The 13,852-nt window shown below is 50.8% G+C and overlaps 1 protein-coding gene across 4 annotated transcripts in view; it reads left to right on the top strand.

Annotated features, from left to right (window-relative positions):
• The first annotated feature begins 415 nt into the window (after positions 1-415).
• The window catches only part of DYNC2I1 (dynein 2 intermediate chain 1), a 90,633-nt gene continuing 77,196 nt past the window's right edge, over positions 416-13,852 (top strand). For 3 of the 4 annotated variants that reach the window (XM_034951834.4, XM_034951835.4, XM_055115588.3), the window contains exon 1: positions 416-698. In XM_034951834.4, the coding sequence (XP_034807725.2) occupies positions 684-698 (15 nt within the window). In that variant the 5' untranslated portion in view covers positions 416-683. Of the gene's footprint in view, positions 699-8,710; positions 13,820-13,852 lie in introns of those variants that run through there. The other variant, XM_063606142.1, reaches the window with a different exon arrangement.

A 13,852-nucleotide genomic window follows, 5' to 3' on the forward strand; every position in this document is an offset into this window, starting at 1 on the left:
CTCAGCCTCCCGAGTAGCTGGGACTACAGGCGCCTGCCACTGCGCCCAGCTATTTTTTTTTTTTTTTGTATTTTTAGTAGAGACGGGGTTTCACCGTGTTAGCCAGGATGGTCTCGATCTTGTGACCTCATGATCCACCCGCCTCCGCCTCCCAAAGTGCTGGGATTACAGGCGTGAGCCACCGCGCTCGGCCTCAAACGTAAAGCTCTTTTCAATATCTGCTCTCCCTTTCTATCTTCCCCGACTGTCAGTCCGGTCCCGCGGGAACCCGGGGCGGGTTAGGGCGAGTCAAGAGCCCCTGCACCCCAAGTCAGGGTACTGCACCTACCCCTTGGGGAGACCAACGACCGCTCGGTCCTCTGCTGCTCCTGCCTGGCGGTTGCTAGGAGCCGGGGAAGCGCAGGCGCATTGGGAGGGGCCGCGGGCACGCCGAGCAGCGACCACTCGGCCTTCCCCTGCTCCTGCCTGCCAGGTGCTAAAAATGCCGGGGATGCGCAGGCGCACTGGGAGAGGCCGCAGGGCACGCTGGGCAGTGCCTCTGGGTCCTCTGCTGCTCCTGCCTGTCGGTTGCTAGGCGCTGGGACGCGCCTCCCGAAGGGTGCGGGGCACAGGTGGCCTCTTCGGGGTGGGCCGCGCCTGGCCGGGGCCGAGGACACCGCGGCCGCCCGGGCCTGCGGGAAGCGATGGAGCCCGGGAAGGTCGGTGCGGCGCTGGGTCTGGGCGAGGGGTGGTCGAGCTTCGCGGACTCCTTCGGGCGCCGCTAGCCGCGCCGCCGCCGCCCTCCCTTTGCGCAGCGGTTCTCTCGGCCGGGCCGGGGCTTCCCGGAGGAGCCGCGGTGCCTCCGAGGCAGGAAGGGAAACGGAGGCGCGGCTGGCCGTCGGCGTGAGGGATGGCAGGACGCCGGGCTCCCGGCGGTCGGGAGAGGCGGTCTGTGCAGCCTCAGGCCTGGGGTCGCCGCCGCGGCCGGTCTCCTCGCGCCCGGCCTGGAGGCGGCCTCGGCCCCTGCTGCGGGGCCGGGGTGGCTGAGGAGCCATGTTTAAAATTTTATTAAATTTTAGCTGATTTAAGTTTAAATATGACTTGTCACAGTTTAAGAGGTTGAGAGAGTGCAGCCTGGGTGCTTGAGTTTGAATTCGGGCTTTTGTATTTACTTGTATGATCTTGGCAAACTCACTTAACATGTCTTGTTTTCTAATTCATTCAGTGGGCACAATAATAATAGCAACATTATACGGTGTTTAAGAAGATTAAGTGAGATATTATGTGTAAAAGTGCATAGACCAGTGCCTGCTTTCATTAACACTCAATAAATGTTAGATATTACTGTATTATTCTTGTTGTCTATTGATTCCCCACTAAAAGATGAGGAATTTAATTTGCATACATTTTCTTCTACCTTCACTCCTATTATTTTTTCCCCGTCACTTACCTTTATGTGTTGAATAATACTCCTTAATTTGTATTTTATGTTATATAAAACCTTACGTTTTTTTTTTTTGAGATGGAGTCTTACTCTGTCACCAGGCTGGAGTGCAATGGCACGAACTTGGCTTACTGCAACTTCCGACTCCAGGGTTCAAGAGATTTTCCTGCCTCAGTCTCCCGAGTAGGTGGGATTACAGATGTCCGCCACCATGCCCAGCTGATTTTTGTATTTTTAGTAGAGATGAGGTTTCACCGTGTTGGCCAAGATGGTCTTGATCTCCTGACTTCGTGAGCCACTGCACCCGGCCTTTTTTTTTTTTTTTAAAAAAAGATAATTCCGCTTGTCGCCCAGGCTGGAGTACAGTGGCACGATCTCTGCTCACCGCAACCTCCAACTCCCGGGTTCCAGCGATTCTCCTGCCTCAGCCTCCCGAGTAGCTGGGATTACAGGCAAGCGCCACTATGCCTGGCTAATTTTTGTATTTTTAGTAGGGATGGGGTTTCTGCATGTTGGTCAGGCTGGTCTCGAACGCCTGACCTCAGGTGATCCGCCTGCCTTGGCCTCCCAAAGTGCTGGGATTACAGGCGTGAGCCACCGCGCTAGGCCAACCTTAGATAATATTTTTTTAACTTTCCCCTAGTTAAGATTAGGAAGCTACTGCCCTGCACTCCCCATTTCTCACTAAACCCACTAATTTCCTGACCCTGTCATCTTCTATGCTATTCTCTTTACATTTCTTTAAGTTACTCTGTAACTTACATTGTCCGTGATTTGTTTATAGGTTGATTTTAAAAATGAAAACCAATAAACACTATAACATCATGGTTATATACGTTTTCATTGCAGAACCAAATAGTCAGATTGGACCAATAGATACAATGGAGTCCTGTATTCTAAGCTCACTCTGCTCAGAGAACAAGGTTTCTGGTGTCAGGGTAAAAGGGGTCATCTTTTCTTACATTCAGTTAATGTACCACAATGTAGTTTGCTTATTATTTGGACCATGTCTTTCGTAAATGGCCCTATTTGCCCTTTTTTTTTAGTTTTGGCAAAAAAGAACATATGCTGTTTTAAATTTTTAAACCTTATGATGTCTTCTAGCTTATTAGTGTCATATTATCTGTTTAATGAAATTCTCTTAAATTCTTCCCAGAGCTCACTGACTTTATGTTCTCATCAGGACAAATTATTTTCTAGACATGCACAGAGCTATGATCTGGGAATTCTTTCTCATTGTGCTTCTGGGTTAGGCCTACTGTTTCTTGGATCAAGTGTCTCCCTCTTCTTTGAAATCTCCCTGCTTTTTCCAGTGGAGTATCCCCTCCCCTCCCGTTTCCTCTCCCCTCCCCTTTCCCCTCCCTTCTCCTCCCCTCCCCTTTCCCTTCCCCTCCCCTCCCCTTTCCCCTGCCCTCCCCTTTCCCCTCCCTTCCCCTCCCCTCCTCTTTCCCCTGCCCTCCCCTTTCCGCTCCCTTCCCCTCCCCTCCCCGCTCCCTTCCCCTCCCCTCCCCTTTCCCCTCCCTTCTCCTCCTCTCCCCTCCCCTTTCCCCTCCCCCCCTCCCCTTTCCTTTCCTCCCCTCCCCTCCCCTTTCCTTTCCTCCCCTCCCCCCCTTTCCTTTCCTCTCCTTTCCTTTCTTCAGAGTCTTGCTCATTCACCCAGGTTGGAGTGCAGTGACACGCTCACAGCTCACTGCAGCCTCAACCTCCCAGGCTCAAGCAACGGCTCTTGCCTTGGCTTCCCAAAGTGCTGGGACTACAGGTGCAAGCTACCATGCCTGGCCTATCGCATACCTTTTTAGACAAGAGTATATGTGGGAAGAAAACTGTATGCCCTAAGAATATCCTTATTATACTGATAGATTGTTTAAGAGTTTGGCTTAGCATATAATTCTAGGAGCAAAATAATTTCCCAGAACTTCGAAGATGGTTTACTTTTGTCTTCTAGCAGTGTGTTTGGCTGATGAGATATCTTTGTGAGTAACATTTTCTTTCTCTCCAGAAGATTTAGGATCTTTATCTGTGATGTTCTGAATATGGATGTAGTTTGTTATAGATCTTTTTTCATTCGTTATTTTTGACATTTGACTGTCCCTTGGGGTTTTATTCTGATACATATTTAATACATAAAATTCATTTTTTTTGAGACAGAGTCTTGCTCCGTCGCCCAGGCTGGAGTGCAATGGCGTGATCTCAGCTCACTGCAACCTCCACCTCCCAGGTTAAAGCGGTCCTCCTGTCTCAGTCTCCTGAGTAGCTGGGATTACAGATGTGTGTCATCACACCCAGCTAATTTTTGTATTTTTAGCAGAGACGGGATTTCATCGTGTTGTCCAGGCTGGTCTTGATCCGCCCACCTCGGCCTCCCAAAGTGCTGGGATCATAGGCATGAGCCACTGTGCCAGGCCAGTAAATAAACATTTTTAAAGTAGCAAAAGCAACAGACCTCAGAGCTGGATATTTCCTGGCAACTAATGAATTCCTGTAACAGGTTCTCAATTGCAAGTCGGTCTTTAACTTTTTAGGAAGTTAACCCATGGGTCATTAGAATCTAATTATGTAACTATTATGCTGCGATATAGAATTAATTAGTATAGTCTATTTCATAAGGTAAGGGGAAGGATAAAGTTTTCATGAGATTACTGGAATAAAATTGTATTGGATTATTTTGGTATTAGAGTTTTTTTTTTTTTTTGGAGACGAAGTCTCACTCTTGTCCCCTAGGCTGGAGTGCAGTGGTGTGATCTCAGCTCACTCCATTCTCTGCCTCCTGGGTTCAAGCAGTTCTGCCTCAGCCTTGCAAGTAGCTGAGATTACAGGCATGCGCCACTATGCTGGGCTAATTTTTTAAATATTTTTAGTAGAGACAGGGTTTCACCATGTTGGCCAGGCTGGTCTGGAACTCCTGACCTCAGGTGATTCACCAGCCTCAGTCTCCCAAAGTGCTGGGATTACAGGCGTGAGCCATCTCACCCCGCTGGTATTATAGCTTTTAGTATACACCAAGCGTTTCTTTCAGTTTGTTTCATTGTACTTAGTTGCTCACATAATTAATATGATGAATATAAATAGTTTTATGTTCTTTATTTGTACTGAGATCATACCAAGTTTCAGTATGTCGTAGCTATTGGAAAAAACTTAATGGTACCTTTGCAGGCTTTACACCTGCCTGCATGGTGACAATTTTCTTTAATATTAGCTCTTTCAAAACTCTTTATCTTGTTTACAATGTGTATGACTATTAATTTTTATGGTCAATGAAAATTTTAGAAATTTCTAAGTTTTTTTGTTACATACCAAACAATTGATAGGTAATGTGTGAGTTTATTGTTATGAAATTTATTACTCATAGCTTGAAAAATGTAAACATATGTTTTTTAGGTTATTCTTAGTTTAAAATAAATTTCTACCCTTTTTATTTTCATGTGAGATATGTACTAGTGATGTGAACTGTTTAGGTACAGTGCAATGCCGTTTCATTCCGTTTTTAGAAAGGCTGAATGTTTTAGAGTAGCTACAGTGGGGTCTCCAAGGTTGGTCCTCACTAATCCACTTGTGGGGTTCCTCCAGAGAACTGCAGAAACTCTGGCATGAACTCTCCATTCAAAGCCCTGTGCTGATTCTTGACGAAAGTTTAACACTGCTCCTCGCAGCGTAAGGCCACCTCTGGGACAACCCAGCTCAGTGTTGTCTGAAAGAGCTCAGGGCTGTCAGAATAATTTACTGTTTGTTTTAGCCAACACCTGGGGATAGGTCCCAGACATCCTTTCTGAAGAGAGTTTAAAAGGGCTTAAATTATGAATCCTTCTCTGTCGTTTTGAGATGTCTCTAAATCTGCAATTCAGGAGTGTCTTTGAAAAGATATCGGAAAGGACAGGACGGCCTCTGTTCTGGTCTCTCTGGGAAGGTAGAATCCTAACTACTGTAATTATCAGCTAGCAGACACAGCGAGCTTAATCTCAGTTATACTGACTAGCCTTTGTAATTTTTCACTTGAGCTCCCCTAGCCCGGGTTCTCCCCTAAAACACTCCCTCACCTCAGTGCAAACAGAAATGGAGCTCAGCTGTTTCCCGTCCTGCCTGCAGTTACTGAATGCATCCCCCTCCCCACACTTCTCATCTGTCAGCCGAGTCTAGAAAGGAATCAGCCTGAGGTCAGCTCTGTCTACAAAATAGACTCAGCGCAGCAGCATTTTAGGCATCTGCCGCTTTGACGTAGCTTTGACGTAGCAGCTCACAGATAGGACTCTCATCTGCAAATACATGCATACCGAAAACACGGGTGCTCCCTGCAGCCACGTTTGTCACACGGAGTACAGAGTGTTAGAAGCAGCCTGTGTGGTCACCAGCCAGGGCCTAGGTGAGTGAATTACGGTGACTGTAGGGAATAACCTTGGATTCAGTGATGGAAACTGATCATCCTAGTTTTCTTAGTTACCGTTTTCTTCAGAGCACTTTTCCTACCAGGGAGCGTCAGTTACACAGTCAAGTAGTAGAATGAAGACCTGGATAGGCTGCATTTCATAATTTGGCCCTAAGTAATTTGATAACTTAAAAATTCTAGTGTAAGGAATTTTGAAAAAAAAATGAGGACAGCAAAAGATAAATTATGTCCCAGTCCTAAAGGCGGGAGCCAGACTTGCCCTCTGGGTCTTTTAGCGTGCGCCCTAGTTTGGTGTGTTGCCATGCAGGGTTAGTGAAGCACACCACTCTGGCCGTTAGTGCTCCTGCTCATTCCACTCTGTAATTCTGAGAATTAATGTTGGTGTCGTCAACCTAAAGAAAATCCAGGCAAAATTAATTATAGAGACTATCAGGGCCACAGCCTGGGAAACACTGGGAGGCGCTCCAGAGAACAAAGGAGAGGCTTGAGTGTTTAAAGAGAAAAGGACGAATCAGGAGAGGGGACAATTACAAAATACTTTGTCAAGTACTGGTTTACAGAAATAACATTGATTATTGATTGGTTATACATCACTGAACTGCAGGTTACGAATTCTGGTGTCCAGTGTATGACATTGGTAGGTTAATTTATGGCTATTGGCCAGGTGTGGTGGCTCATGCTTGTAATCCTGGCACTTTGGGAGGCTGAGGTGGGAGGATCGTTTGAGGATGGGAGTTCGAGGCCAGCCTGGGCAACATAGCAAGACCCTATCTCTTAAAAAAAAAAAAAAAGCCTGGGCATGGTGGTGCATTTCTGTAGCCCCAGCTACTCAGGAGGCTGAGGTGGGAGGATTTCTTGAGCACAGGAGGTCAAGGTATGTAGTGAGCTATGATAGCACTGTGTCCGGAGTTGGTTCCTTCTGGTGGGTTCTTGGTCTCGCTGACTTCAAGAATGAAGCCACAGACCCTCGCGGCGAGTGTTACAATTCTTAAAGATGGTGTGTCCGGAGTTTGTTCCTTCAGATGTTCAGATGTGTCTGGAGTTTCATCCTTCTGGTGGGTTCGTGGTCTTGCTGACTTCAGGAGTGAAGCGACAGACCTTCGCAGTGAGCGTTACAGCTCTTAAAGATGGCGCATCCGGAGTTGTTTGTTTCTCCTGGTGGGTTCGTGGTCTCGCTGACTTCAGGAGTGAAGCCCCAGACCTTTGCAGTGAGTGTTACAGCTCATAAAGGTAGCATGGACTCAAAGAGTGAGCAGCAGCAAGATTTATTGTGAAGAACAAAGCACAGAGCTTCCACAGTGTGGAAGGGGACCCAAGCAGGTTGCCACTGCTGGCTGGGGGTGGGCGGAGCGGGGGGCCAGCTTTTATTTCCTTATTTGGCCCTGCCCACATCGTGGTGCGTTTACAAACCTTTAGCTAGACACAGAGTGCTGATTGGTGTGTTTTTACAGAGTGCTGATTGGTGCGTTTACAAACCTTCAGCGAGACAGAGTCCTGATTGGTGTGTTGACAGTCCTGTAGCTGGACAGAAAAGTTCTCCAAGTCCCCACCCACCCAGAAGCCCAGGAGGCTTCACCTGTCGGCACCACTGAACTCCAGCCTGGGTGACAGAATGAGACTCTTTAAATAATAATAATAATATGGCTGTTGGTGGTGGTGCTGAGTCAAGAGGTCATAAAGCAGGCTGTTTACTTAGCTCTGGGTGTGGGGGGAGCGGGACTTCCTTAGCTCCAGGTGTGTGTGGGGGGAGTGGGATGTCCTTAGCTGGGAGGGGGGTGTGGGGAGAGCGGGACGTCCTTAGCTCCTGGTGTGTGTCGGGGGGGGCGGTGAGCGGGACGTCCTTAGCTCCGGGTGTGTGGGGGGAAGGGGGACGTCCTTAGCTCCCGGTGCGGGGGCCGGGGGGAGCGGGACGTCCTTAGCTCCTGGTGTGTGTGTGGTGGGGGTGAGCGGGACGTCCTTAGCTCCGGGTGTGGGACAGAGAGCGAGACGTCCTTAGCTCTGGGTGGAGGGGGTGCGGGATGTCCTTAGCTCCGGGTGTGGGACAGAGAGCGAGACGTCCTTAGCTCTGGGTGGAGGGGGTGCGGGATGTCCTTAGCTCCGGGTGTGTGTGGGAGAGCCGGACGTCCTTAGCTCCGGGTGTTGGAGGGGGGAGCGGGACGTCCTTAGCTCTGGGTGTTTGGTGGGGAGCAGGATGTCCTTAGCTCCTGGTGTTTGGTGGGGAGCAGGACGTCCTTAGCTCTGGGTGTCGGGGAGCGGGACGTCCTTAGCTCCGGGTGTTGGCGGGGGGAGCGGGACGTCCTTAGCTCCGGGTGTTGGAGGGTGTTGGAGGGGGGAGCGGGACGTCCTTAGCTCCTGGTGTTGGGGGGAGCAGGACGTCCTTAGCTGCGGATGTGGGGGAGAGCGGGACGTCCTTAGCTCCGGGTGTGTTGGGCGGGAGCGGGAAGTCCTTAGCTCCCGGTGTGTGTGTGTGGTGGCGGGGGAGCGGGACGTCCTTAGCTCCGGGTGTTGGCGGGGGGAGCGGGACGTCCTTAGCTCCGGGTGTTGGAGGGTGTTGGAGGGGGGAGCGGGACGTCCTTAGCTCCTGGTGTTGGGGGGAGCAGGACGTCCTTAGCTGCGGATGTGGGGGAGAGCGGGACGTCCTTAGCTCCGGGTGTGTTGGGCGGGAGCGGGACGTCCTTAGCTCCGGGTGTGGGGGGGGAGCAGACGTTCTTAGCTCTGGGTGTGGCGGGGAATGAGACGTGACCACTGTCACATTTCAGTGGCTCTGGGCCTAAACATTTAAAGGAGCTCACATTCCTCAGATTAGTTTCTTTTCTTTCTCAGTGTCATGCAGGGAACAGGATGACGATGTGGACGTCAGCGCTATACCACTGGGTCCATGTAGATGAATGTCACAGGGTTGGGCCGCGGTGTCTCTGTCATGTGGGGACTCAGGCTGAAGAGTGCCTTTGCTGCTTTGCACAGAGCTAGTGGTCATCCTGAAGGTCCAGAATGGATTTATGGCAGTGTCCCTGGAAGGAAGAGTGGATTTAGAAACATGTTAGAAGCAGAAATAGTAGTATCTGGTGATGCTTTCCTCTGTTTATTTTTTAATAGAGATGGGGTCTCGCTGTGTTGCCTGGGCTGGAGTGCAGTGGCAGTTACCACAGCTCACTGCAGCCTCGACCTCCTGGGCTCAAGTGAGCCTCCTGTCTTAGCCTCCTGAGTAGCTGGGACTGCGGTTGAATCACCATGCTTGGCTGATTTATTTTTTGATGGAGATGGGGTCTTGCTGTGTTGCCCTGGCTGGTCTTGAACTCCTGGGCTCAAGTAATCTTCCTACCTCAGCCTAGCAAAGTGTTAGGATTACAGGTGTGAGCCACCGTGCCTGGCTCAAAATAACTTCTTTTAAACATTTCTTAATGTTCAATTAACTAGTTCAAATCAGTATTTAACCTCTGATGAGTGTTTTCTAAAAGAGGAGGCTGGGTTGGAAAGCAAGGGGAGAAGCCCACTGCCCACAGGTGGCTGCAGATGCCAGTGGCACCTTCTCGCTGGAGTCTGCCCAGCTGTCGGAGGTTATGTGGCAGAACAATGAGCGTCAGGTCCAGGGGTTTCTGCTGTTTGGCTTACAGAGCGCGGAAGCCCTCACACCCACTCGGAGTGGGGGTCGGACAAGATGGCACAGGGGTGGGGTTTGCTTTCCATCTGGGCTGTGAGTGTCCTCCCTGAAGTGAGGTTTTGGCTTCACCACCTCTGATGGTGCACCTTGGAGGTGATACCACCTTGGAAGTGATTTCAGCCCAGGTTTACTTCTCCTTGGATTTCAGGATGAGATGAGAGTGGGGAAAAGAATTCCCTTGAAGCCCTGCATTGAGGGGAAGGGGAGTTAAATCAGTTTCATCTGTTTTATTCGGGAGGCAAATCAAAGGGATGTAAACATTGTTCAGGGTTCTTACTGTACAGTTCTCCATAGAATTTTGTTATGAAAAGGTTCTAGATGATTTAGTTGATGTTAATCGAGCATAAATCGAGGGACAGAGGCCCTGGGGAGCTGGTGCTGGGCAGCCGCTCATCTCCTGTTTGCTTGCCATGTCCATGAAGGATGCTGGCCCAGGACAGGTGCTTGCAGATGCTGAAGACCGCAGGCTCCAGTTCTCATCCACTAGTGCGTGGGCAGAATCATGCTGATGGTTTTGCTGCTTAGCTCTCCTGAGTCTCCTCACCCCAGTCCCCAGGTTGGGGTTTGTTCCACTCCTGGGAGTGCTGGGGAACTTTGCCCTTTGGTTCCGTACTTGGAGAGTTGATTTTAAGCGTGGATTGCTGGGCTGCTCCATAGGGCAGAGTCTGAGGGCAGGTCAAGTTGGTCTTTAAAAGGCCTTGGCAGAAGCATGTGGTTTACATGTGGCAAGTGGGGACCGACAGCACCGGGGCAGGGAAGCTGTAAATCACTGTTGAACAGTTTGAAACTCTAGAGGGAGACAGCATGGATAGAAAACTTGAGGGTAAACAGTCCATATTAGCTGAGTTTTAAGTGCTCCAAAGTAGTCAGTATTCTGTGCACTGAAGAAAATGGCTGTTATTTTTCTTACTGAAAACTAGAGAGGCCGAAGAAGAATCCTGTGATCTCTGTCAGAGACCTCTTGTCTTCAGGGTTTTTAACTTTGTCAGTATCAGTAATGTTAACAACCATTAAGAAACCCCACTGGATGGGTTTTGTGACATACTTACTTTTCACATTCTGAGCTAGTGGCCTTGTGCCTTCCCAGTGTCCCCTGAATGTCCTCAGCGTCCCCTGTGTGCAGCGCCCATGTCTCCTGGTTGAACTGTCCCCTAATGTTCTAGGTGTCCCCTCTCTGTGGTGCCCATGTCTCCTGGTTGGACTGTCCATTGGTGTCCTGGGCATCCCTTCTCTGTGGTGCCCATATCTCCTGGTTGGACTGTCCCTGAGTGTCCTGGGTGTCCCCTCTCTGTGGTGCCCACGTTTCCTGGTTGGACTGCCCCTTGGTGTCCTGGGCGTCCCCTCTCTGTGGTACCCTGGTCTCCTGGGTCTCCTGGTTGGACTGTCCCCGAGTATCCTGGGCGTCCCCTCTCTGGTCACTCGTGTCCTGGGTTCCATTCAGCCCTTTTGTTTATAGCAGGTCCTATATTAAACCTCTCTGTAGGAGTTAACTTTAAACAAAGAGTTGGCCAGGCGTGGTAGCTCACAACTGCAATCCCAGCACTTTGGGAGGCCGAGGTGGGGGGCTCACCTGAGGTTGGGAGTTCGAGACCAGCCTGACCAACATGGGGTAACCCCATCTCTACTAAAATTACGAAACTTAGTGGTGGCAGGCGCCTGTAATCCCAGCTACTCAGGAGGCTGAGCCACGAGAATTGCTTGAACCTAGGAAGTGGAGGTTGCAGTGAGCTGAGATCGCACCACTGCACTCCAGCCTGGGCGACAGAGCAAGACTCCGTCTCAAAAAAAAAAAATAATTGTTTAATATATTTATGAGGTATTACAGCTTTTTTTGTTTGCCCTAATTTTCACATTCCAGGAAGAGTTTTAGTGGCTTGTCCATGAAAAGTTTCCATTTTTCATTTGGACTAAATCTGTTTTTTTTTTTTTTTTGAAACAAACCCCCAAATGCTTCCTTTATTTATACCTTTAAGGAAGTGTTTCTCAAAGGGAAAAATTGAATAATTATGGTATATTCTCTGCAGGAAATCCTCCTTGATTGAGTTTGCTTAGCTGAGGTTAGGTTTATCATTAAGCTCTGTTGTACCAGGGTTGTGGGGTTGTGGGGTTGTACCCTGTGTTGTTGGAGTGTGTTACTATGGCGTGGTGATATGCGGTTAGGTTTAGCATGAAGCTCTGTTGTACCGGGGTTGTGGGGTTGTACCCTGTGTTGTTGGAGTGTGTTACTGTGGCGTGGTGATAAGCACCTGCGTGTTCTGCACTGAGGTTCTGCTGAGGCCTCAGTGCAGCTGTGGAGCAGGAGCGGCACAGAAGAAGGAGCTGTGGCTGCACTGGCAAAGCTCATGCTCCCCTCGGGGAGACCAGCGCGGATCTTGTAGGAATCGCTATCGCGAGGGTTGCCAGGAGGCAGTGGTGCAGTGTGACAGGAGGCGCCCCAGGTGGCAGCGAGGGTGCAGAAGGGGAGTCCCAACCTTGCCTTAGAGCACAGTCAACCTTTACTGTCCTCATGGTTCCTGTAGGTTAGGGTTTGGGGGTGGCGTTGGGGGACGTTAGGGTGCAGTCGTCACGCTCCCTGAAGGTTGCGTTGGGCTGAGGGGCCCTTCTGAGGTGTGGGCTGGTGCCGGCCTCTCCTGGGCCTCCCCGGGAGTGCTTGGGCATCCTTGTGCTATGGCGTCTCCCAGGGTGCGCGGTGAGAGCAAGCGGGCGCCACAGCCAGGTGGAAGCTCTGGAAGGGACCCTGAGCAGGAAGGCGCACAGCTGGGCCTCCACCCCGTCCTCCTCATCAGAAGTGTGGCAGGGCGGGCGGCTTGAGCTCAGGAGTTTGGGCAACATGGCGGAACTCCGTCTCTACAAAATACAGATATTAGCCGGGTGTCATCCCAGCTACTCAGGAGGCTGAGGCGGGAGGATGACTTGAGCCGAGGTTGCGCCACTGCACTCCAGCCTGGGTGACAGAACCAGACCCTGTCAAAAAAACAAAAAGACGACGATGAAGAAGAGTGTGACACAGAATCTGGCCCACGTTCGAGGAAGGGGAATCGGCTTGACTTGTAAAGGAAGGGTTGTTGAAGAGTCAGTGGAAATGGTGTAAGACCACGGCACCTTGTTATTTTAATATTCCCCTCAGATGCTTAGAACAGTTGGATACCTGGTGAGCCGGCTGTCCGGACGCCTCCTTTCCCGGCACGCACAGTGTGGATTCTCTAATGGCTGGTGGTCGTGAGGCGCTGCGACATGCTAAGCAGTGCTGGGTGACACAGAGGACTAAGATAGGCCTTCCTTTCCGGAAGGTGAGGGCTTAGCTGGAGAGATGTCATCACATTTGAAAGGTGGATTATCCAACGAGGAGCAAACACTTTCGCAGTAGAAACAACAAACATCAGAGGAGCTGGACGGTGTTTTTGGGCCTGGGGCCTTTCTTGGGTTTTATCTGCGCAGCCCCAGCTCTGCAGCAGGGCTCGGTGTGTGCGAGGAGCTTGGTGTGTATTTGCTGAATACAAGTACAGGGCCCAGGAGGGCCAGAGACACGGGTGAGCTTGTGGGCCCACCGGTTGCCCAGTGTAGCAGACGGGTGTGATAGGGTGTCCTCAGGGACAGGCAGGCTTTCTCTGGCGACCCTTGAGCATTCAGTCCACAGGTGTCGTTTCTGTTCCTGATTTGTTCCTTGGCAGGACTCTAGAGCCGAAAGCTGCCGAGCCTTGTGATGCCTCACTGTCCTCATTAGAAAAACTGAGCCGATAGTCTTCTTAGTAGGGTTATGAGATTTAAATATTGGTGCTTGAACAGGATAGCATCTGGTATGCACCAGATGCTAAACTCATTTCTGTCTGTCATACATCCCAGCTGCTGTTGCTGTGTAAGAGGCCGTGGTGTGAGACAACAGCAGCCTTCTAATTTTCTCACATACTCTGTGGGTCAAGAGAGCTCACAGCAGCAGGCTTAGTTCTGTTGCTGATACCTGGGGCCTCGGCTGGGGAGACTTGAGGTTCAGGAGGTGGTGACTCATGAGGGGCCGCGGGAGCCGTGCCTCTCACACACCTGCCCTGGTGCTGGCTGTGAGGGACCCCTCTGGGCCCGTGCCTCTCATGCATCTGCCCTGGTGCTGGCTGTGAGGGACCCCTCTGGGCCCGTGGCTGTGGCATCTGCTGTGAGGGACCCTCTGGGCTGTGGCATCTGCAGGGGCCTCTCCCCGGGGCTGCTTCTCTTCCTCACAGGGAAGTATCTGGAGCTGCAGCCCAGGAGGACCAGGCAGAAACCCATTGTCCTGGGAGGCCCACGATACCTTCTGTCCTGGGTTGAGACCAGCGGCCGCAGAAGGAGCACAGACTCCCTCTGTGTGCGCAGCATTTGGGACGTGAGTCTGTTGTGGCTGTTTTTGGAAAATACA

Source organism: Pan paniscus, chromosome 6 (genome assembly GCF_029289425.2).
Source record: "Pan paniscus chromosome 6, NHGRI_mPanPan1-v2.0_pri, whole genome shotgun sequence".
Taxonomy (NCBI): domain Eukaryota; kingdom Metazoa; phylum Chordata; class Mammalia; order Primates; family Hominidae; genus Pan; species Pan paniscus.